The sequence below is a fragment of the Phyllostomus discolor genome, chromosome 2 (genome assembly GCF_004126475.2).
Source record: "Phyllostomus discolor isolate MPI-MPIP mPhyDis1 chromosome 2, mPhyDis1.pri.v3, whole genome shotgun sequence".
NCBI classification, from domain to species: Eukaryota; Metazoa; Chordata; class Mammalia; order Chiroptera; family Phyllostomidae; genus Phyllostomus; species Phyllostomus discolor.
In genome coordinates this window covers 170,402,338-170,428,326 of record NC_040904.2, presented here as the reverse complement: position 1 = coordinate 170,428,326, position 25,989 = coordinate 170,402,338, and the positions used below count along the sequence as shown (strand labels likewise).

Below are 25,989 nucleotides of genomic sequence, written 5' to 3'. Positions count from 1 at the left end.
AAGGTAGAGGATGGCTTAGAGAAGAGCAAAACTGGAAGTTAGGAGGAAGCTCACTTAATAATTTGGGTTCCTGTGTCTGTGGCAGTATATTCTATTTGAATATGGAAAGAGTGTGTCAGATTTAAAAATATATATATGGTATCCACAACCAAATGCACCCGGGGACTGACTGGATAACTACAGATGGGGGAGGGAAGATCTCAATGATAACATCTTCCTTTCTTAACAACTGGGTGGGTATTTAACATGGGGAACTGGAAGAATACATTTGGATGACAGAGGAATATGTTGAATTTGAGGTGTTTATGATGCATTGAAGTAGACTTGTCCAAGAGGCAGCTGTGGACCTAGAGCTCAGGAGAGAGGACAGGGCTGGAGGTCCATATTTGGGAGTCCTAAGCACAAAGAAGGTAATAAAAGCCATGTTGTTAGACAACATCACCCACAGAGAGGGTGCAGAATAAGAAGAAAAATGAAAATGGAGTCCTGGTTGACTTCAGCATTTGAGGGGCAACCAAAGAAAGAATACTGAAAAATTAAAAGAGTGTTCAACACACCTTCTATATTTGGGGAAATTCCCATCTGCCCAAGGAAGAAATCAGAATTCAGATTTTCAGTACTTGGCAGCTGAGACACAGGCCTGTAATCTAGGCCTGCAATCGGGGGCACTCATGCAGCATTGCAGTTCAGAAGAGAACTTTTGACTCTAAGCAAGGTTGTGAACTCTTTCTTCTAACAGGTGTAATGGAGAAAGCATTCAGCACGTAGGATAGTAGCAATGGCCTGGCTTTGGGAGTCCAGTCCTGGTGTCATTAGTGAAAAGTATGCAATATTTCTGTGAGTTGTGGCGTTGACAGCAAGAGGAAGATGTAGTGGTATTTGTACCCAGGTGTGGTAGGTGTTGTCCTGGCTAAATATCAGCTAAATATCAGGTGCTGTCCTCCCACATATATTGAGGGCCACCTAACACCCCTCAATATATTCCTTTTCTGTTTAAACTGCCAGAGTGAATTCTGTTGTTTGCAAGTCTGATCCCTGATCAATATAATGTAGCATCATGAAGACAACATAAATAACTGTTTGAAGGAGGGAGTGATCAATAGAATTAATTCCTACCTAGAGGTCAAGCAAGATACAGACTGAAAGGTAAGTTAACAGTGACCTTAGTAAGAGTAGTTTGGAGGGGACTTGGGATGGATATCTAGGCTGAAGTGGATTACAGGGAGTGTCTAACTTGAAGAAATGGAGACACTGAAAATAGATCACACCTTCAAGGAATCTGGCTATAAAGAAGAAGAGAAGCAATTACACAAAAACCGGAAGGGGGTGTAGGGTTTAGGGAGAAACTTGATCATATTTAAATGCTGATGGAAAGGAGTGAATAAGGCCCTGGCTGGAGTAGCTCAGTGGATTGAGCGCAGGCTGAGAACCAAAGTGTCCCAGGTTCGATTCCCAGCCAGGGTACATGCCTGGGTTGCAGGCCATAACCCCCAGCAACCACACATTGATGTTTCTCTCTCTCTCTCTCTCTCCCCCTCTCTCTCTCTCTCTCTCTCTCTCTTTCTCTCTCTCTCCCTTCCCTCTCTAAAAATAAATAAATAAAATCTTTAAAAAAAAAAGAAAGGAGTGAATAATACATGGCAAGATTCCTCTGCAGACAGGAAGAGATGAGATTCAGTAGTCAGATGGACCCATTACTCCTAGAAGTGGCGTCTATTCCACTGAGAGTAGGGAGAGGGAAGACAGGGTGAGTGTGAAGCATGTGGGTTATGTGATGGAAGCAGGAGGACGAAGAAGTTACTGTTTGTTTTGTCGGTAAAGGAGGTATCTGCTGAGAATAAGAGAATGGGTAGAGCCAAAGGTTTACAGGGAACAGTAAAGGTTTGAAATAATTATTGTAGGAAGTGAGAGCAAACTGAGCTGGGTTGCACAGTAAAACTACCAAGCAGAGAACAGTACCCAGCCAAGGCTGGTAAGCATGCACAGATCTACCACTTGACATATCTGTAACACTTTGATTCTTCCAGTGCATATACATAAGTAGGATATGTTAATTCCCACAAAAACTCTATGACCTACAGGGTACAGATCGAGTTGCCCCTTTTCACAGCCAAGGAACTTGTGTAAAGTTGAGAATTTTGCTGTAAGCTCGTGGTTGGCAAATCTAGAGTAGAATCACTCCACATAACCCACCATTATTCCTCCACAATCTGGCCCCATCTTTGCAGTTTAATCTAGTAACACTGCTGGATATAAGCCTCCTGTTGCAGAGAAACTCCAAACATGTCTTGCTTTTTCTCTTTGCTTTCTCTTCTCTGCCAATACAAATTGGATTCACTCTTCAAGGCCCAGATGAAGTCCCAATTCCTCCACAGTATCTCCCTAACTTCTTGGGCCATGGGGATTCCATCTGTCTCTACTTCTGCACTTTTTGTCTGTGCTTATTCATGGCTAGAGTTAGTAAACCATGAAACTAGGGAACAAACAGGCTCATTTGAAAGATTGCCTTGGATTGTTGAATCTGAAAATTCATCAAGTTGAATGACACTCTTTCCAGGAAGATTAGTATTTTTAAATATTAAAAACTGATTTAATAAATATATATTTATTTTGCCAAAACAAGGGTTTCACTCACTACAATATCCAAATTGCTGCCTATTCAGAGTTATTAATCTAAACATTACACCAGTGTTTGCATGAGAGATACAAAGCCACTGGTTTCCAATAGCTCATTTATACATAAGGCACTGACTAAATTACATTGCTAAATTTGCCAATGTGAATCAATGTTTAATGTTGATTAGGAGGAATGACCTCACAACAACGTGGTACAAACAATGTATATGTTCTAAAATTTCAGTTCAATTTCTTCACTGTTACATTGTCCTTTAAGGATATGAACAATTTATAAAAATGCATTTGGGAGCACATTCTTCATATTAGTGAAAAATTACTTGAGGGAAATTTAAAATGGAATAGAAAGTAAAAATGAAGCCCTGGCTGGCGTAGCTCAGTGGATTGAGCACGGGCTGTGAATCAAAGTGTTGCAGGTTTGATTCCCAGTCAGGGCACATGCCTGGGTTACAGGCCATGACCCCCAGCAACCCCACATTGATGTTTCTCTCTCTCTCTCTTTCTCCCTCCCTTCCCTCTCTAAAAAATAAAATAAATAAAATCTTAAAAGCAAACAAACAAACAAACAAAAACCCAAATCCTAAACAACTGAAAAAAAAAAGAAAGTAAAAATGAAAGTATTCTTACCTACTATTAAATCTCAGGGATCTGTTTTTATATCATACCAGTGATTAAGAGATATAATTCAGATGTATCAGGTGCTTGTCTCTTAATCAATGTTTCATGTTCACTAAAGGAAGCACCAGTTTCCCCCTCTGTCCAAACACATGGGGCTCTTTTTCTGCTTAGGAAGGTCATTCGCTTAAACAATCCAAGTCCTTCTCCAACACACAACTCAAATCTCTCACCCCTCTCTCACACATTTATTTAATTTGTGCCTAACTGGCACCCCTGATCAAGGGATATTGTTGTCTCCTAAAAACACATTCTTATTTCTATTCATAATATTAATAATAAAACTAACATTTAATCCAACGTCTGATGCTTTGCCCATGTCATTTCATTTTTCTTCTTAGCATCACAGGTTTGGACAGCAGATACCAAACATCATCTCAGAACCTTTGAATCAAAGTCAGATTTGTTTTATTTGTGCAATCCTGATATATTTGTAGCCATTTCCCTACCATTCATCATGCTCAAACTTCTACTGCCTGTCTCTAAGCCTTTTCTATTGGAGGTGGTTCTTCTTTTCGAAAGCCAATGAATACATAAAAGGAGGAAGAGAACTGTAAAAGGAATGCTAATAGTTGTGTTTTGTTTCAAGCAAGCATTTGTTAATTGACTGCAACACTTTTAATAAATAAACATAAGTAGAACATATGATTTGAAATTCTTGGGAGGCAAGATAAAGCTGGTATTTATAATTTAATCTCTAAGTTATACTTGACCTTGATGGAGTTGCAAAAAGACTTTTCCATCAATTAAATTATTAAAAATTTTAATCATATCATGCCTCTTGTCACTTCAATTGAATTATTTTCCAGGGAGGTGGCTTAAAAAATAATTTTCATTTCTTTAATGAAAAAGTGATAATGAACTGCTGCTTCACCTAAGACACCTGCAATTAATTTTAAATGAATTGTTTAATTCTAAGCAGACATTTTCTCCCCGATAATAATAAACAAGTATATGCATATGTAACTATCAAGTATTTTAACCTGCTATGCATATACAGAAAAATAACATGAATTCCCATAGTCACATTTAAAATCTTACCACATAATATGTAAATTAAGATGCACAATACATACTCTTTATTGAAGAACTGGTTCGAATATTATTCAGACCAGAAAGGAATTAGGCATAAAGTAATCTGGTTCTGGAAATAAACCTTGGTAACTTAGTTACTGATGTAGCCGAAGATCTTATTACAATTGGCTTCAAATAGATGATATCATCACATGGACTCTAAGGTATTGTTACCTCAAGTTTTCAATATACCAATGGTATGAACTCTGAGTTCCAAAGCTGAATTCATATTGCATGAACTGACTGACACACTGGTAGTAATAAACATATGTTAGGTACACAGATTTAATGACAAATTTTTACCAAGGACTTAGTTTTTGGAAGGCATTTTCACATACTTAATCTTATGTATCCTCCACTTGCCACCAACCTCACGAGACAAATTCTCCCATTTAACAAATGAGGAGACTGGGGCTCAGAGATACTGATTTGCACAAATTCCCACCATAAGTAAAATAGCAGAGGTAAGAATAAAATCCAAGTCCTTCATGTAATATTCTTTCTTTGTGTAATATTCTTCCAGAACTTCCTGCATTTTTCAAAATGGAAAGATTTTCATTTGATCAAACACATTAATTTGTCTATTAAACCCCCAAATTTCTTCTGACTTGTATTTTAAAAAATAATTACAGGCAATTGCACATATAAATCTACAAAGTATCCACGCAGGTACCAGAAGGACCTTTTCTGGTTTACTTTATTTTATATTTTCCCTCGCCATTTCTCCCCGCGTATCATCTTCCACCTCTGCCCATCCCCCTCCCCTCTGCAATCACAGATCACCTCACTGTCGTCTGTGTTCAAGAGTTCTCTCTCTTTTTTTTCCTCAATCCCTCCGCTCCCTCCTCACCCCGCAAAGCTGTCAGCTTGGTCTCTATCTGAGTCTGTCTCTATTATGCTTGCTGGTTCAATCTGTTCATGACTTTTTATGCACAGGGAGTATATAAAAAAGTATTTTTTTCTGATTTGGTTTTCATCATTGAAACAATTGACTAGCAAAAGTGTGACGAATATAAGTACTTGTTTAACACTGGCAGACAGTAAATGCTTCCATTATATCATACTACAAAGAAATGCAAAGGTAAGCAATTTGGTGAGAACAGTGGGCCAAAGAAATCTAAAAACCATACCAGAAATTCAATAATGCTATAAGCTATGGATACAAATGTCCTTGGCTGCTGATGAATCTGCAGCCTCCCTTCAGCATCTCCCCAGTTACTTCTGGGTGTGCCTCCAGTGTTTCCATGGGTTTGGGAATAAGTCAACACCTACATACCATCACTGCCCACCACCCTGCCCGGGACATCCTCTGGGCCTTTTCCACATTCTGAGTCTCTGCCAAAACTAGTATGTATCTCTGTGTCCCTACTTTTGTCTCTTTAAAAGAAACTCCCCAGGGCTAGGGGTGGGGTAGAAGAGGGGAAAACAAATGGTAATGGAAAAACTACAATAAAAATGAACTGTTTACGAAATAAAAGAAGCTTACATCCCCAAAGCTACAAAACTCTCGAGACACCAGCACAAAGCATTGTCCTCAGTCTCTATAGCACATTCAAAGCTACTCAAAAGTAGAAAAATAAATGCCCTCTACCTAATTTTCTTTTGTTCTTTGGGACCTAGGTCCTACATTAGCCTTCTTAATATACTGAATATAAGAGTGTATCCTCTTCCTCATCATCACATTATGTCTCTCCCACCATTCAGCACGAAAACCAGCCCAAGGACCCAGGCAGCCCTCCCAGGCTTATATCCATGAAGCCCTCTTCACTCCTGGCATAAAACCAAACACCCTGAAGACAATCAAATGATACAAACACACCCTGGGGGAAGGTATCACACTCACATATAGTCACGTTCCTCTTCTTTACTTAGCTTAAACCAATGTTTCTCCACTGGGAACAATTTCTCCCGCCATCGGAAATTTGGCAATGTCTGAAGACATTTTTGTTATCACAACTGGGAGTGGGGGGGGGGGGGGACACAGGAATGTTACTGGCATCTAGTAAGCAGAAGCCAAGGATGCTGCTAAACATCCTAAAATGCACAGGACAGCACCCATAACAAAGAATTCTCCAGTCCAAAATGTCAGTAGTGCCCAGGTTGAGAAAGCCTCGTGTAGACTAACACCACTGTGATGCACAAGAATATGCATGTGACTGAACAGCCTCAACGATTCATCTTTCTGGGCAGGGGCACATGAACTGGAAACTAAGAAACAATGATTTTTGAAAAATTAGTCTACAACAGTCCCATTAAACTTTAATGTACATAATCACTTGTAAAAATGCAGATTTGGGGGACCCAACTGTGACTTAAAAAATATTAAGGAGGTTGCATCCAGGAATATGCATTTTTATTTAACAAGCTCCTCGGGTGATTCTGATGCAACTTGAATCACAGGCTGAGGAAACCACATTGTACCCTGATGACAATAAGCTGATACTGTGAACACTGACATCCCTCTCCAGTTGAGCGTCTGGCTGGAGAACACTGGATAGCTACCAAATCATCAAGATAATAAACTAATAAACTCTATGCCTTTGGCCAGTGCTCTTCAAACTTCCGGACCTGTAAGAATGACCTGGAGATCTTGTTAACATCCAGGTTCTGACTTGGTAATTCTGAGATAAAGTATGAGATTCTGCATTTCTCACCAACTCCCAGGTAATGATCCATACAATTGATGCTTAGACCAACATGCTGAGTACTGAAGTCTTAAAAACAACTGCCAAAGAGTATAAGGACAGTACTCGTTATTTTAACAAAGCACAAAAACATCAATCACAATTCTCATGTTCTTCTGCGTCTTGGAAATGGGCAAAGACTTTAAATGCTACCTCCAGTGGAGTCGGCTCCACGAGAGCAAGGGCTTAGTCAGTTTTGCTCATGGCTGTGTGACTGGCACCCACTCAAGACCTAGCACATAGTAGGCACTCAAGAAATACTGTGAATAAATGAATGCTGAACAGAGTCTCTCTATGAATTCTAATGAGAGAAGCCAATCATAAATCAAAATCCCAAGTGCTTGTTCTTAATCCTATTTCATACATTGATGCCTCACTAATTAACGACTGATTTATGATTTCTTCTCTATACATCCAAAGTGATCATAAACTCCCATAGGCTTATATGAGCATTTTCTGGAGGAGTGCATTCTTGGGGCGAAAAAACTCAGCTGCCTGTGAAAGTCACACAACTATGGTGTTTTGTTTCAAAAGAATAGTATTTGGGTAGCCTTGATTGCTTCTTCAACTGCTTTACACGAGAAACTATCCCTACGAAGAAATTCAGAGAAGTTTAATCTTTATTAGGTTTGATCTTAAAAATTTAAAGTCTTTCCTTCATATCAGAGGAGACCCTTACAAAAGAAAAAAATGCTTCTTTTCTCTGAGTTGTGTATAGTAATGGTGTTCAAGTTTGCAAACGAATGGAAATTGGTTTGGGGTCAGAGAAAGCTGAAGCCGAAGTTGTTCATATCAGAGACTAAAAGATAAATAACCTCCCCCTCCCCCCAGAATGGCTACTCCAAGTTCAAATTTAGCTGTGTCACTTGATTTGGATCTTCCTGGACTTTTGCACCAAAACTCCTCAATTGGAGAAGAAACGATTTTCATGAAAATTTTTTAAAAACCAGACATTTCCTCTGCATTGTAAACCTGTTAAATAAATGTTCTTCAAAACCTAAAAACACTTTAATATTTCTGTTATCATGTTAATTTCAAAAGCTATTTTATGTTGCAACTTTTTCACTTGATTAGATGAATACACGATGTCATTAAAAAGCCAACTCATATTTGGAAACATCAAAACTGCATTTGCTCTTCTCTTTTTTCCCCTTAACTTGTAACTATAATGGTTAGTTTTGGATGTCAACTTGACTAGGCCACAGGGTGACTGGTCATTTGGTCAGACTTCATTCTGGGGTGTCTGTGAGGGTGCTTCTGGGTGAGACTCACATTTAAATTGATAGACTGACTACAGCAGACTGCCCGGCCCAATGTGAGTGCGTCCCACCCAGTCAACCCCAAACCTGAACAGAACGGAAGGGAAACTGCCTGCCTGCCTGATCAGCTGGGACCCTGGTCGTCTTTGCCCCTGAAACTGGAACATATACCAAAGGCTCGCCTGGTCCTTGGTCTTTGGACTTTGCCAAAATTACACCCTGAGCTCTCCTGGTTGTCCTGTTGAGTGCAGATCTTGGGACTTCCCAACTTTCATAATCACATAAACCAAGTCTCTATGGTATCTCTCTATTTCAATGTCTATATCTCTATTTATATACATAGTAACCTTTATTTGTGGGAGATATGTTCCAAGACCCCCAGTGAATAAATACCAGAAATCACAGATACTACCAAACCCTACATATACCCTATATATATTTTTCCTAGATGTATATACCTGTAATAAAGCTTAACTTACAAATTAGGCAATTTCATAGATAAAAGATGTGTTCTTAGCAACCTCAGCATACAATTTTTTCTTTCCTTATTACATCAAAAACTTTCACCTTTTCAATTTAAAGCACTTTATAGCTGCTCTTTGGCATATCTGAGTTGCCAGCATCTTACACCCTCACTTTGGGCCCATTATTCAGTAAAGTAAGGCTCACTGGGACCTAAGCACTGCAGTACCGCAACAGTGGATCTGATAACCCAGGCGGCCACTGAGTGACTAATGCACAGGTACTGGACAAAGAGATGATTCATGTTCAGGGCAGGATATCACAAGGTTTCATCCTCAGAATGGTGCTCAACATAAAATTTGTGAGTTGTTTCTTTCTGGAGTTTTCCACTTAATGTGTTCAAACAATGGTTGACTGCGGGTAACTGAAACCACAGAAGGTGAAGCTGCAGATGGAGGGGTGGTGGGTGCTACATGTCCTTTTGGTTCTGCTTTTCTGGAGAACTCTAATTAATACAGTATCCTTGGACTTTTATATTTAAGACACTCTACCATACACACCACAGAGAATCTGTATCATCAACCATAGTTTTGAAAGCTACAGTGTCTGCTATAATTCCCTAATTAATCCCACAGGGCTTAGTCCTCTGGTTATTTATCCCCACTCTGTTAAACATGCCTCCCATTAGCTCCAGTGGGGGCTTGTGTGCTGGGTTTACAATAAAAAACTTGAGCTCATTCAACATCTTTCACTTCATACCTCTTTGAGTAACTCTGGGAGGCTATCACTCATCTTACTCTTAAAGAAATCCTCTCAGATTAGCCCTATATTCCATAGTTAATGATACACAGATGCTTGCTACGTCAGGAATTCACCACTAAATTAATTAATTGTGAAGTGGTAACAGCTAAGAAAAAAGGAAGGAAGGGAGAAAGGAATGGAGGGAGGGAGGAGGAAAGAAGGGAGGAGCAAGGACAAAGGGAGGGAGCGGGGAGGGGAGGAGCAGGAGGGACAGAATGAGAGGGAGTTTGTTTTCCTATTGTCTTCCTGCCTGGGTTATATATTATGCTCTCACCTCATTACAGTTTCTGTAATGCCATGAGATGCTTTCTGAATGAACTAGAGAGATTTTTCTTCTTTTCAGAAATACTCAATTTTTAAAGCCAGTTAACCACTTTAAAAATGTCTTTCTAAAGAAAAATCTATATGCTACTCTTATTTCTAAAAACAAGAATTAGTTTAGCTATCTAAAAATTAAAAGCAGTAAAAATTTTTAAGCACCAAATTTGAAGATAGATGACATAAATTTGGACCCTGAGTTTACTGTTTACTGTCTGGGTAAGTGATTTTGGGCAAATCATTTCATTTCAAAGCTCTTCAGCTTTCTGGACCACAAAACAGGAGATTATAATAATGTCTGCATCATAAAACTGCTGGGTGAAGTAAAATGTTTTATGTGGAAGGCATTTTAAATGCATGTAAAGAAGCATTTGGTTATTAATAACAGGTGTTGCCTTGACCCACATGGCTCAGTGGATTGGACGTGGTCCCACAAAGTGAGAGGTCACTGGTTCGGTTCCCAGTCAGGGCAAGTCCCTGGGGCAGCCAACTGATGTTTCTCTCACACATCAGTGCTTCTCTCTCTCTCTTTTCCCCTCCCTTTCCCTCTGTCTGAAAATAAATTTAAAAATTTTAAAAAATCATTGATTCTGTCTTTTATTATAGTCTTATTGACAAACAGCAGGAAGGAAAATTTAAAAAATAGTAATATACTGAAGTTACATGTTTTCATTGTTATGTTCACATTACTTAGTACATAGGCTAAAATCTTCTGAAATGCAGAAGAAAAAGGTAGAAGAGATATCATTAGCTAAAGGCCTGCATTGAAAGGACAGAAGTCAGGTGGGAGGAGACAGTGTTTTTTGTGATATGATGGGTGGAAAAAAATAGGTATTTGTAGTCCTTTTAAATGCATGCCATTTATCAGTGCCCACATAATTTAATAAATAATGACTGGTATTTAGTTATAAAAATCAATAGACAATTAAGACTTTTTCTGTACAATATAAACACATTCAATAAGTTCAATGCCTATTTCCAGAATAATTCTTTGGTGGTGAGGTTGCCTAAAGGAATCCATCTGTTCAGCATATCTAAGCATCTCAAAGCATCAATAAACAAACATATCTTAAACCCTTCCTTTGGCTGTCTCTATTGTAGTATGTTGGGATAATTCAAAAAAAATAAACAGTCTATGACCACAAAACACATATTATAGGTGGGAGAAATGCTTACATACACACACACATGCATGAACCCCTTAATAAATAATATAGTATTTATTTATTGCATATATGTATATAACAACTGGACAAAACAAGGTACTAATTCTTCAGTCATCTAAAACTTTAAAAATTGATCTGAGAGATTAAAACTCTGTGCACTTCATCCATCAAGAAAATCTTCAAAGAAAAAAAATTAAGCAGTCTAGAAGGATAATTAAATCATGAAGAGTTAGACCAAAAAGCAAAAAGTATTTGTTTCAGATTGCATTACTTTGCTAGGGCTACTGTGGAATACCATAACTGGTGGTGTAAGGAACAGAAATTTGTCTCACAATTCTGTAGGCAAAATCAAGGGGTCGGAGGGCTGGTTCCTTCTGCAGGCTGTGAGGGACAATTCACTCCATGCCTCTTGCCTAATTTTGGTGCTTTGCTGGAAACCTTTGGTGTTCCTTGGCTTACAGGGGCATCGACCTGACCTCTGACTTCACAAATATGATCATGGCACTCCTCTACCCAAAACTTCTCCTGGCTTCCCCTTGTTCTTACCATGAAACCCTTTGTCTTTACTGTGCCCTTCAAGGACCTGCTCCCCACCATCAGCCTCATCGGGTACTTCTCCCTTGCTCTCTGCCTTCCTTCGGTTCTGACAAAGTACTTCTTTCCTCCTACAAGCCTTTACACATGCTGATTTTTCCACCTAGGAAATTCCCTTCAATCCCACCCTTATTTATAGACCTGGCTTCTTTTTACTTATTTTCAGATTTCAGAAAACAAACAAACAACAGCACACACAAAAAAACCGTTTCTTCAAGCACTACCACTGATCCATATCAGACCCCCTCTTAACCTATTTCTCCGCTCTTTCAGGGTATTTGCCACACATACAATTCGATGTCCTTTGGTGTAATGATCTGTTTATTATCCGTCTTGCCTGAGAGAATGTCAGTCATTATTTCTTATTTCCTGTTTCACCTCTAGCCTAGCCTTAAACAAAGTAGGTATGCAGTGAATATTTGTTAGATAAATAAATGAACCCCAACATTTTACCAATGCTATTTTAATGCTGATCAAGTAAACTGCAGTAAAAATAGTCTGAATTATAGTCACATTATTAAACAACCCCACAGATTTAGTAAATAAAATTTATATACTTACAAATTACTACTTGCTTATTTTTGTACATAATGAAAAGTCTAATTTCTTAGAAGACCAGCTGATAGACAACATGTATAATGACATATTTTTTTAAATGTTGCTTCTAAAAACTCAAAGCATCCTAAAAGTTAGCAACAACAACAAAATGAAAAGTAAAATCAAATTTGATCAGAATACTGCAAAGCCTGTTAATATGAATAACAAAAGATATAGCATTAGATGTTCTCACGTATAAAAAATTCAAGATATCTATAATAAACCAACAAGTTTTTCTATAATTAACTTTGGAAGATGATATCTTTAACTGATAAATAAATATCATGAAGCAATTTACAAACCATTTTCAGCACAATCCATTCAGGGCGGCTCTACTTTCCAAACACACCACGAATATGCTCCCCCCTTCACCTCCCTCATCACGTTCTTCATCCAGCCACCTACACCGTCACCTGCAGGACTGCAATAGCCCTCCAACCAGTCTTCCTATTTACACTTTGGTTCTCCCCACCACCTCCAACCCCACATTTCATCCCACTCATTGCAGGCAGAACTATCCTTTATACCATATTTTGCCATGTATAACGTGTACTTTTTTACCCACATATTTGAGGGAAAAACAAGGATGCACATTATACACAGGTAGTACTAATTCCATATCTATATATATGGGTTTTTTGGTCTCCTCTTTTATTTATTTTATCTTTTCAATGTTATTTTACTTTTTATATATAATCTTTATTATATTTTTCCATTACTATAATTCTTTTGATGCTTATGCATTAAAAGTCTAACTCCAGAAAGCAATAACAATATTTATATGCAAAATAACACCCTGGAATATGATCATTGGTTTTGTGTCTAAATATAAATAATAAATAACTGAATTAAAAAATTACAATGAAAGTTTTTTTTTCCTGAAAGTTTTGGCCAAAAATGTGGGTGTATACTATACGTAGGAGCATATTATATAAGGCAAGATATGGTGAGTCTGAGCATGTCACTCCCCTCCTTGAAACAAGCCTAAAATCCTCACAAGCCTGTCTACATTTTCTGTACCCTGCCTAATTCTTAACTGTATCTCTCTGCTCTGATTTGTCTGGTCCATCACATTATCCTTCTTTCTGTTTATAGAACAACCAAGCTAGTCTCCCCTTGGGTCTTTCTACTTACTGTTCTCTCTTGTTGGGATGCTTTGTTCCGGATTTTTCTATGCTGCTTCCTTATCATCAAGTCTCAAGTCAACTGGCAACCCCCCTCCTCCAGTCCCAGAGGCTTTCCCTGATCATCCCACCTAAATTAATCCCCGATCACTATCACGTCACCCTGTTTCATTTTCTTCCTGTTATTTATTATTATATGAAATTGTCTTCTCTCTATCAGGAGTTACTCACATATTTTCGGTCTCCCCCCTAGGACGTAGGCTCCTGAGCACAAGAAACTTATCAGTCTTATTCATCAATTACTACCCAGTTCTAGAAAAATCATTTGTATTACAGTAAGTAGGTGCTCACTAAATATTTATTACATGATTGAATATACTTAACAACAACAGAAGCAGCAGGTCAAAATAAAAATGATTATCATAAAATTAAGATTTTAAAGAGGTATCACATGAATTATACACATTAACACTTTCAGTGGGGCTGTTACATATTAGAAATCTTATGAAAAATACATTATTTGACTCAGTAACTTTAAATCTATTTCTTATAAAACCTTTAAAAGTTGAGGAATTTTAAATAAATCTTCATTATAAATAGGGACGGGAAACCGTATGTCCTACCCAAAGCAAAAATGGAACGGTCTCTTCAGAACTGAATCAGAGGCATTTGAAGAAATACTTTGGGAAAAAAAGTCAGTTTAAAAAATGAGTACTGATTTTTAACAGAGAAAAAATCTATTGAAAGCTAAGGGAAACAATAGAAATTGGTTTCCCAGTGGCCAATAAATCACTGTGTAACTAAGCAGAGGCTACATGTTTATACTCTGGAGGTTTTCCCTCTCCAAGGACTGATGCACCCTCTTGACATTTGGGAAAGGTAAATCTAAAACCCTCCAAAGGCCAAAATACCACCATATCAGTGTTCTTACTCGCAATACCCAGGATTCGAATCTGTGCCTCGGGTAAATTATAAACTACTATGTCTCGTGGACTTCTAGAGTCTTCACGAACAGTCAAAACCAAGGACTCTCTCAGTGTATTTGGACTGTTTCCATGAGAGAATAGACTACCATGGGTATTAGTTAAGATTTAAAAAAAACAACAACTAGGAAATCATTTACTCCACAGAGCTGTTTATTAAGTACTGTAGAGCACACCTACTAAGATTACTCACAGTAGCAAACAAAAATAGCAATAAGCACTTTATTTTCCTGTTAATTGATTGCCTTTGTTACACAACACTGTCTGGAAAAATCTGACTACAATTCTAACTGTAAGCTGCAGTAATCATGTCAATATGTGAACTATCTGAAGATCTAATTATGAAAAAAAACAAGGCAATTTCACAGTGGGAGTCTTGTTCTAATTCAAGAAACCAGCCATATTAACTTACTAGTCTGACATATAGCAGATAGCTGAAAAAATTTAATTTGAAAGATAATTATTCTTAGCTGATTAATATGCTTCAAATTAAATTCACCGCTTTTAATGGGCCCATCAACTTGACAACCTGGGAAATTAATAAATTTTGCATGCCGTAATCCTAGGAAATGTATACAGCCGAGCTGCACACACATCATTACAAGGATTACCTTCGCAGTAGGCGTTGTCCTCTCGCAGAGCCCGGAAACCGTCTCGACAGCTACAGACAGCCCTGTCGTTCAGATTTCTGCAGACGGAATTCTCCATGCAGTTATGCCGTTCAGAACAGAAGTCATAACCTACCAGGAAAAAGGAACTTATTAAGGTAAATGAACCATGACAAAGTAAATAAACTTGGTCTACTTAATGTCTTCCTTCGATTTAGGAGCTCTTTTCCCCTAAATGATTTTTAAAATTGATATCTTTATCCAGTGTTTACAGAACCACATGCTATGTATACTAAAAAGTTTTTTTATGTGCAAACTCAATTATTTCCTACTTCAATTTTATGTCTTGTTGCTGACTTTATAAATGCCATCTAGTCCCCAGTAACAGCCTTCCAATTATCTGAAACAAAGATTCTTGGAGTCCAAAATGTAGATTGACATTATAGAAGATGATACAGTGAGGAAACAAGTAATCTGAGAACTAATGGTGAAACATAACTAATAACCATGGGTAACAGAAACCAAGCCAGATAAATGTGCATATTGTGTGCTTAAGAAACAAAATGAACAGCTCAACATCCTTTAAAAAATCTGAAACCTGTTTACAAATGAAAATCATATCACTTCAGTCTAATTTTCTCTGGGAATCTGCAAGGCAAAGTATGTCCACTCAAAAGAAGAAGAAAATTTTTATGAATTACAAAGATTTCATGGATTCCAGACTTTACAAGAGGAAAGAAAAATGGAACATCTTATAAACAGTGACATCAATCATGTGTAATTTCTGAGGATCTTTTTTTCTGTGTGAATCCTTTGTTCAAAGGTCATGTAAGATGCTGAAATAAAAAGCTTGAAGACTAGAATTCATATTTAATGGAAATTACATGATTATACATCATTCAAATAATTTTCAAATTGCCTGATGCATAAGTTATCTCTCTCATTTTTACATTGTTTAATGAATTACCATTTCAGTCTATGTATGAAAGAAATGAGGACTGGAAGAATATATTTCATGTAGCTAGAATAAATGCACCTGCCTACAGCCAAGAAAAGACTTTTACCTGAGAAAATCATGAAGATGGAAGTTCTAAACTGGTACATCTCATTTGTAATAAAATTATCATAGAATGCTGCAATTCAGTAAAAAGGGTGGATTAAGCTATACCACAGCTGGCAGGTATATCTGTTACAGCAAAATGGCTGATGTCCATTTCGATTGGTTGGTGTCCATAGTGATTACCTCAAATATCACCCAGAATTAAAACAACTCCCTGAAGAAGACCAGAAAAATACAGCAGACCCCCTGTTACCTTGGGGGTAGGAGGGCATATGTTCCAAGACTACCAGTGGATGACTGAAACCATGGATAGTGCCAAACCCTATATATTGTTTTTTTCTTATATATATACAGCTATGATCAAGTTCAATTTAAAAATAAGTGTAGTAAGAGATTAACAACAACAGTAATGAAATAGAACAGTTACAATATACACTGTGATAAAAGTTATGTTCATGGTTTGGGGCCATTATGATGTAAAATGGGGGCTACTTGGACACAAGCAATGCAATTACCAGATCAACTGATCTGATAACTAAGGCAGCTAATAAGCAGCTAACAGGCAGGTAGTGTGTACAGTACGGATGTGCTGTACAAAGGGCTGAGTCACGTCCCAGGCAGCACAGAGCAGGAGGGATCGAGATTTCATCATGCTACATAGAACAGTATGCAATTTAAAACTTAGGAATTGTTTATTTCTGGAATTTTCCATTTAATATTTTTGGACAGCTACTGACCACAAGTAACTGAAACCACAGGTAAGGGAGGACTATGGTATATAGTAAATAACAGCATTTAAATCACTTGACAACATTTCTTGACAAGATTCTTCACAATATAAATTATCATGATTAAAACTAAACTTTAGGAGTAAAAAGCTCATTTTTAAGAGGCAAACATTTTTCTTGTAGTTTTTTTTTAATTTCCTTCTTCTTTAAAGAGTTATATTGACTGGCAGGCACTTAGGTTGCTTCCAGCACTCGGCTATTATAAATTGTGCTGCTATGAACATCAGAGTGCATAGGTTCTTTTGGATTAGTGTTTCAGGGTTCTTAGGATATAATCCCAGCAGGGGAATTGCCAGGTCAAACGGCAGCTCCATTTTTAGTTTTCTGAGGAAAGTCCATAATTTTTCATAGTGTCTGTACCAGTCTGCAGTCCCACTAACAGTGTACTGGGTCCCCTTCTCTCTCCAACCTCTCCAACACTTGTCGTTTGTTGCTTTGTTTATGATGGCCATTCTAACCAGTGTGAAGTGGTATCTCATTGTGGTTTTAATTTGCATCTCTCTGATGGCCAGTGATGCTGAGCATCTTTTCATATGTCTCTGGGCCCTCTGTACATCCTCCTTGGAAAAGTGTCTGTTCAAGTCTTTTGCCCATTTTTTAATTGGGTTATTTATTTTCCTGGAGTGGAGTCATGTGAGTTATTTATATATTTTGGAGATCAAAGCCTTGTCTGAAGTATAATGGCGGAGAGAGGTGGAAGGGTTTTCAGGAACACTATAAAGGATACATGGACAAAATTAAGGCAGGGGAGTGAGGTGGGGATGACTGGGGTGTGTAGGGAGTGGTGGGGAGGTAAATGCAGACAACTGTAATTGAAAAAAAATTTAAATAAGTAAATAGCTAAATTGAAACCATATTTCTTAAAAAGTGTTCCAGTGCCTTTTTACAATGCCTGAGGGGAAATAATTTCTGCTAAAAAGTCACCTTCATTCTCTATCCCCATAGCTCAGCACATCATCAACCTAAAATGAAAAAATCACTCCACATTTATTCTAAATTAAAACAAAGTTACTAAAAGGGAGAAAACTGTACTTGAACAATGATTAAAATAAAATTTAAAAAAACAAAGTTACTGAAAAGAAATTGGCCCACTCTTTAAGACACACAGAGAATTAAGAGACCACATTCCAACATAGTGCTATACTTTGTATAATTTCACCTGTAATGCTTCAAACAACTTTTAGAGGGCTGTGACTAAGGACATGTAAAGTTCCTGATGCATTTTTGTATTTGTGTTTTGCATTTGTATTTTGCATTTGTGTTTCTCTCATAAGTTCGTATTTTTTCAAAACTATCTTTCAATTTTTCACTTTGCTGTATTTTCTCTCCTCCTATGTTTCAGACTCTGCCCAGTCTGCACCATCCCTGCCTATGCACATGCCTCCCTACTACAATCCATTTCCTTTCTGCCTATGTAACAGTGAGAGCCCTCATCTCTGCACCAAGTACTGTGCGTACGCCCACCACACAGTGCCTAATGGTCACAAGAATGTTCCAATTATGAAATAACAGTACGATCCCACTTTCACTGTTAGGGTGAGTTATGAAGTGTTTTAGTTTTTATCAAATGGGTTTTTTTTTGTAATTAATCCAGAGACTTGAAAACTAATAGTTTCATCAATAAAATTCTAATTAAACAATGACAGATAGCTATTTTGACTTATTCTCTCAACGAGTCAGTCCACTGAATCTATTGGTTGTTTTACTGCTTAGAGATGAAATACCAGGGTCAAAAGGCTAACTACTGACAAGTAGAAAATTCAGACTCAATTAAAGTGGGTTGTTTCCAATCTATAGGGGATAACTTCACACAATCAGAGTATGGGTTGGCAATAAACTATGACTATATTACCTTAATAGTTGCATTTCTAGTCATGTGCTCAGCTTAGGAATACCTGCATTTGTATCTTATCTCTACCACTTACTGGTGTGTCATTAACTATGTAAGTTAATTAACTTTCCTAAACCTTCTATTTTTCTCACCTGTTAAATTAAGATAATATCTACCTTTGAAAACACAAGGTTCAAATGAGATCATCTATGTAAAAGCATAATGGTATAGAATTTGTTCATAATTAAAACAATTAGAATAGTACTAATAAGCCACCAACCAAATATGTTGAGATACTTACTACAGAAGAAAATTCAAGTAGTAGTTATAGGTGGATGGATCAATAACACAACACAATCTAGACTTTCTTTTATTTTTTCCTTCAGATTTTAACTTCAAGGATAGCAATTTTTCTGTTCCCTTTTGAGTTTTTCAAATGAAGTCTGCATCTTTTATTAAATATAGTTTTATAAAACATTAGCATGCATTTCTGTGCAACTGAGTAAGTAGGATAGGGTGTATATGGAAGATTATGAGGAAAGACAATATACATAAAGGTTATATGTAATAATCAGGAGGAGGATACACTGATTTTGAGTATTTTCTGGTGTTGCCTACAGGTATCTATTCCTCCTTTTTGGGAAAGTAAGACCGACGTAGTCATACTTTCGATGAACATCCACTCCCTGATGCCAGCCTGTGTGCTTGTAGGGAAGTGGACTCTACTGCCCCACAGGACAAGACATTCCACGGGCCTAGAAACAATCATCTCTTCGGGTACGGGCGAATGATCCAGTCCAGTGCTAATAAAGACAAATAAAACTCAACCGTTTGTTCAACTTATGAGAATATTGAACTTTTCTTCTGCCTTTAATTAGATACTTAATTGTACCATGATGATGTAAGCCAAGGAATGCCAGGGGTCTACCTAAGAGCACATGGAGCCTACAGATAAAGCCACCTCACAGGAAGCGACTGAGAAATGCATCTATGCAATGGGGCAGGATTTGAAATCTGATTCAAGCTGCTTCCTGGGGCTACCTGTTCCTTCTTTTTTGCTTAAGCCAGTTGGATTAGGTGTTCCATCTCTTGCATCTCAAAGAACACTAACTTATTTAGGCATTGTTTGCAAGGCAGTGGGTAATCCTGATTTTTCCCAACATGTGATTCACATGCAAGGGTGAACATTTCTTTAACTTAAATTTTATTTTTTCAATTACAGTTTACATTCGAGACTTTTTGTATTAGTTTCAGGTGTACAGTATAGTGTTTAGAAAATCATATACTTTACAAAGTGTTCCCTCTGATATTTCCAGTACCCACCTGGCACCATACATAGTTATTACATATTATTGACTGTATTCCCTAGGCTATACTTTACATCCCTGTGGCTATATTGTAACTGCCAATTTGTACTTCTGAATCTTTGACTTTTTCACCCAGCCCCCTAAGTCCCCCTCCCCTCTGGCAACCATCAATCTGTTATCTGTTGGATGAACATTGTTTAAAAGTACTAACAGCAATGGGTTTCTTTTAATGTGTAGAAGAAATACATGAATCTAATAACAATACCATTATTTCATGGATATCATTACTTAGCAATGAAACTAAAGTTAAAAAAATGAGTTGACTAACAGCATATATTAAAAAATTAACCAAGTAATGTTACTAGTGATATACAGATAATAAAAATCCTAAAGGTATAATTGAATAATATAGGAAACTATGAATCATCCAGAAGTTGCGAGGGAACAATCTGCACTCCCACAGCCTTCTGCATATTGATGCCCCAATTACTTATAACCATATGGTATGATAAAGCGAATGCTAAATTAAAGTGGGTCATCCCAATCTGGCTGCTGTGGCTCAGTGGACTGAGTGCTAGCCATGTGAACCAAAGGGTCACCAGTTCGATTCCCAGTCAGGGGATGGTCTTAAGCCACTGAGCTTTGGAGCTACTTCTGTTATATAGCAAAAGATAACTACTCATATATGGTCCCACTGACCAGTTTTATCGGCATCACCTGGGAGCTTATTACCAATGCAGATTCTTGAGCTTGACCCCAGACCTACAGGATCATGATCTGCATTTCAACCATCCCTATGTTATTTGTATGCACCTTTAAGCTTAAAAGGCACTAGTGAAGGGTACTTTTAGCTGTCCAGTTCCTGAGTGAAGTGACTGAAACAAGGTTCTTGATTCATATCAAATTCCACCCACGTTCTGGGCAAGGCATAGGTCGGGTGCTATGGGACAGAAACTCAAGTGGCCCTCCTTGTCTATTTGATTACAGCCCCTTTTACTGGTTTGCCTTCATTCCCAAGAGCTACCCTAAAACTCTTCGAAGGGCAAACCAAATCTTAAACCAGTTTGAAATTCCCCAAGAACCTTTCACAGAACTGAGGTTTCAAAACTCATAAGTGAGTGGACAGGAGAAGAAGCTAGAAAGAAAAAAACTACACCACCCTCCTAAAAATGGGAGAGGGGTATTTTATGTCTACTTTTTTTATAGATTAAATTAAAAGAAAAAAATAATAGTTTATGTTTTATGTTTTTAAGATTTCTTAAAACCTTATAAGGTTTTATAAGGTTTCTTTCTTCTTTTTTTTTAACTGTTTTCTATTTAAGCTTTCCTGTGTATCAGCATAAAGGCCATTATTCAAACAAGTGTTAGTAGCTCATTTGGAGAAGTTTTTTACACAACTTCATAACACAAGTATGAGCACCAACTACCTCCCAGGTGTCATAGTAGGAATGAAGGATACAAAGGGGAATATGAAGACCCAGCCCTGCCTTCAAAGTGCATAGTTCAATGAAGGAAACAGATTCACAAACATTTCACGATAACAGAGGAAGGCACATAATTCCATGATTGGTAGGAACCATAAAAAGTCCCATATAATCAACTCTTTAGTTTACTACTTGAATCTATAATAAAGTACCAAGTGTAAAAATCACTAGTAATGGGGAATTCTCTTTCTCCTAAGGCATCCCATTACCTTTCTGAATAGCCTAAATTTTACTGTTTTCTTACATTGAACTAAGAATCCAAGTCCCTCCCATTTATTGGTCCTAGGCCATTCATCACAGAGGCAACGCAAAACAAGCAAAGCATGTCTGATGGCCTTTCTCTCCTGGGTAGTATAGAAGCCTATGAGTGAAGAGAATGGAAATGATAAGAGAGGGACCTGAAGTAATCAAAATGGAAAGTGTGCTAAGTCAATTATAAGAACCAACTGAAGAGCAATGAAAAGCAAACAAACAAACTAATAAAATAAGTCAGCACCGTTGTGTAAATGTCTTCAGCAGTACCGTGTTGATTCAGACCTGAGTACAGAGAAAAGTTTAGCGATCCAGAGCTTGAGACTGGTGTAAGATATCTCGCAGAAATACATGAGAGCATCTAGATATTAATTCCATAACTACAATTACTTCACAACTACCTACTGTGTGCCAAATCAGGAACACACGTAGGGAAATACTACTAGTCTTTGGAAATACCTTGCTTATAAAATTTCTTTTTCATCTCAGTTGAAAAAGCCTCCTACAATGTCTCATACACATAAATCTTCTTTACAAAAAAGTCTTACCTTTACAAACTTTGCAACAGCTATGAGACAAGGTAATCTGTTGAGACTCCGGACAATCCAAAGCTGGGCAGCCTGAACTCTCAACCAGCTTCATAGTCTGGTCCTGTGAGACAACAGAAAATAAATGCTTCAAACTTCTTAATTAGGACTTACTGTGTTTTTAGATTCAGTATCTGAAAAAGCTCTTCCAACATAAAACTAAAAATTTCATCCTGAGAACCTCCTCGTAGGCCACAGGCTCGTTAATGACCTTAAATCACAGCTGGAAAGCCTTTAAAATGGACAAGCAGCACTTTAAAAGCACTTTAAAATGGATGCTGCCGCCATGTCTACAATTTGCCAATCATAACAAGTTCTCAGGGTAATCCTGAACAATTCTGTTAGTTTTACAACACATTTGCCACCCAGATGCCAATTTGGGCAAAGATGCAGCTTGAATTAGATCAACAGCTCACTGAAAGAAACAATATACATAAAATTGAGCTTTTTTAAACATTCTCATTTCAAGCTTTTCTAAACTGTTATAAAGAGATTATCACAGGTGAGTCTGGTCTAGAATGTTTGGTATCTCCCAACAAAACTATAAGGGAAATGAGGGTGGGATTCACATCTCTTGTAAATGAATGCCTAGCATATTTTCTGGCATGTAATTGGCACTCAAAAAATCTTTCTTAAATGAGTGAATAAATCAATGTAAAATTATTATAGTTCTAGCATTCAAAGTAGATAAAACTCTACTTTGGTATCTCCTTTTCATGGAGAAACCAAAATACAAAATACTTTTCTCATGCAGTAACCCTGCCCTCAAAGTAAACATTTGGCTTCTATATTGTCAATCTCTAATCCTTTAAGAAGAGGGTCATTAAAGATCTCATGTTATACTTATATACATAAGTAATAAAATGATTATTGGGACTTTCAGGCTTTTATTTAATACTGCTCAATAGCCTAGATTTTTTATCATTTCTATAGGAACTGTTTTCATGGAAGAGATACCCATTTCAACATCTCCCTCTTCCTGGCTTATGTATGAAAAACACCTTCTTCAAATTATCATAATCTCTTATCAAGAAAGTGGCAGGACACTTGTATACAGTGGAGTCAAATGCCAGTCTTCTTTTGACTTGATGGCAGTATCCATTCTGATCATCTTATTTCCAGAAGCACCGTGTTCTTCTGTGTTACCATTAAAGCCATATACTCCCAGGACACATTTTCAAGGACACAAAACTGACAATAAAGGAACAAAGAAAGACTGGAATTGACAGCCCAGAAAATGGAAGCATAAGAGAGCTGTCAATTATGTAAATGTGTAAATACAGAAGCTAAGGGGCCTGAGGGAGAGGAAACAATGGAAGTCCTCACTGTCAAGAATTGAGTCAAGAGCTATCGTACAAAAGCTTATGACAACCTGGCGGAGCTATGCTATATAATCTACAGCCACTAGCTCCATACAGCTCTTGAACACTGCAAGTATAAAATACCAACAAGATTTTAAAGACTTAGTATGACAAAAGAATGTAATATATTTCATCAAAAATGTTATATTTATTGATTACCTGTTAAAATAATATTTTGGTTTTATTGGGTTAAATATAGAGAATTTAGCCCAATAAAAATTATGTTTGTTGTTTATATATTTCTATTGGACAGCACAGCACCTGAAGGTATAAAACAGCACCTTTTGTTTGAGTAAATAAAAGGTAACATTTGTTCATTCACCCAATATTTACTAAGCACCCACAGAGTTGTCTACAGGGACTTCTCACTAAACCAATTTAAAATTAAAGCATTTTATAGCTATTTTAAAATCAAACAGGCAGCTATCCCAGTGCATTTCTAAACCACAATAGTCAGTGTGATGGAACACACTGGTCAGATGAAGAGAACTCACACACACAAACACGCACACATTAGGCAGCGAAACATCAAATGCCCTCAAGAGTTTAAAATTTAGAGCTGATATTTCAAAGTTAGAATTTACCAGTAGAAAGCAGCTGACAAAAGTTTTCCACTTTCCTTGAGTAACTTTTCTCTGATTCCATTTTTCTCAGTTTGGAGTCTCTAGATTTCCCTCCTAAGTCTCCCAATCTTTTAACAATAACAGGACCTACTCTACTCAAAACAGCACCATTGTAGGAACGCTGCTCGAGAAACATCCGCCTTGAAATCCAGTTCAGCAACTCACGTTAATCTCTCTCCTGTGCCTCAGCTCCCTTATTTTTAGGATAGTAACCTACATCATGGGCGACCAGATTTAAACCCAGAGGAGCAGATAGGACATTTTATAATGAGCATCAAGAAATCAGAGCTTTCATTTTCTAGAAATCAAATCTGTCACAGTTTTGCCTCATTATGTCTGCTCTCTGCTTATCCCCAACGTCTTCCAACGTAAGATGCATGAACTATGTAGTTGGTTTTTTTCACATTCAATTATCTTGGCAAAATTGTTAGGATTTTCCTTTCCCCAACACTTAGTACTCATATAAATGCTCAGTTTATTGGTGGTGCCAGCATGATACATTGCTTACCTGAATTTTCCAAATAATCTATACATACTAAATCATCCCCCAAACCTACATACGGGATGAATTTAAAGAAGAAAATTAAAAATCAAGTGGAAATGGAACCCTAAAGCAGAAACTTTATATGTAGACAGCTTCCCATGTGGCTTGAAATATAACATTCTATTTTATAAAAGGCAAATATGAGAAGTGTTATGCAACATATTTAGTTTTTCAATTAGCAGATTAAGAAGCAGAGTTAAAAAGAATCACATTTGCTTCAGAAACATACTTCAAGAGACCATGGCAATAAATTTAAAAAGCATTCTGCTTCATATCATGTAAGATATCCCTCCTAGAAGGATTAAGATTAATATCACTCTCGTCACCATCCAGCAGCTAATTTTTATGAAAGTTTTATGTTTTGTTTTTAATTGGACTGAGTGATGTTTCTCAGATGGGTCAAAACCATGAGTGACAACAGGCTATCCCTACCTACTTTTTCTTCCAAACAGAATAGAAGGAGCTGATTTGAACTGGGAAAAGATAACTTCATAAAAACTTTAATTTGACAAAAGAGCATTTTTATTTATTGGTAAAATTATTTTACAACCATTAATTTACATGGTTGTACAATAATGGTAATGTCCATATATTTAAACTATAATTAATATCTTAAATTGTCTCTTAGATGCTTTAAAAGTATTGCAAAGGTGAGGGGTTTTTTTTGTAAGATTTTATTTATTTATTTCTAGAGAGGGAAGGGAGGGAAAAAGAGAGAGAGAGAGAAACATCAATGTGTGGTTGCTGGGGGTCATGGCCTGCAACCCAGGCACGTACCCTGACTGGGAATTGAACCTGCGACATTTTGGTTCGCAGCCCGAGCTCAATCCACTGAACTATGCCAGCCAGGGCTGCAAGGGTAAGGTTTTAAAGAAACATTTACTGTGTTTGCATAACTGGAAGAATTTCGTAAAGCTCATGAAGTTTCCTTACCTTGCACTCATAGAGAACACACACTCCAGAAGATGAATAGACTGTATTTCTTTCTCCTTCAAAGTAGGTTCGTCCTTGAAATTGGCATATTGCTTTGGAATAAAAAAATACATTTACATTTATTTTTGATTTTTCATTAGGAAGAATAGCTTAGAAATGTTCAGATTACTCTGCCACAGTATTTTAATATTCTCCTGCCTTTTCATGGTGTTTGAATACCTATACAGCAAAATTCAATCT

General features: G+C 37.2%; 1 protein-coding gene across 2 annotated transcripts in view; it reads right to left on the bottom strand.

Annotated features, from left to right (window-relative positions):
* NELL2 (neural EGFL like 2) overlaps positions 1-25,989 on the bottom strand; it is a 286,020-nt gene that overhangs the window by 153,855 nt on the left and 106,176 nt on the right. For both annotated transcript variants that reach the window (XM_036019152.1, XM_036019153.1), the window contains exons 11-13: positions 25,750-25,841; positions 22,250-22,352; positions 14,983-15,111 (exon numbers count right to left, since the gene is read on the bottom strand). In XM_036019152.1, the coding sequence (XP_035875045.1) occupies positions 14,983-15,111; positions 22,250-22,352; positions 25,750-25,841 (324 nt within the window). The remainder of the gene's footprint in view (positions 1-14,982; positions 15,112-22,249; positions 22,353-25,749; positions 25,842-25,989) is intronic.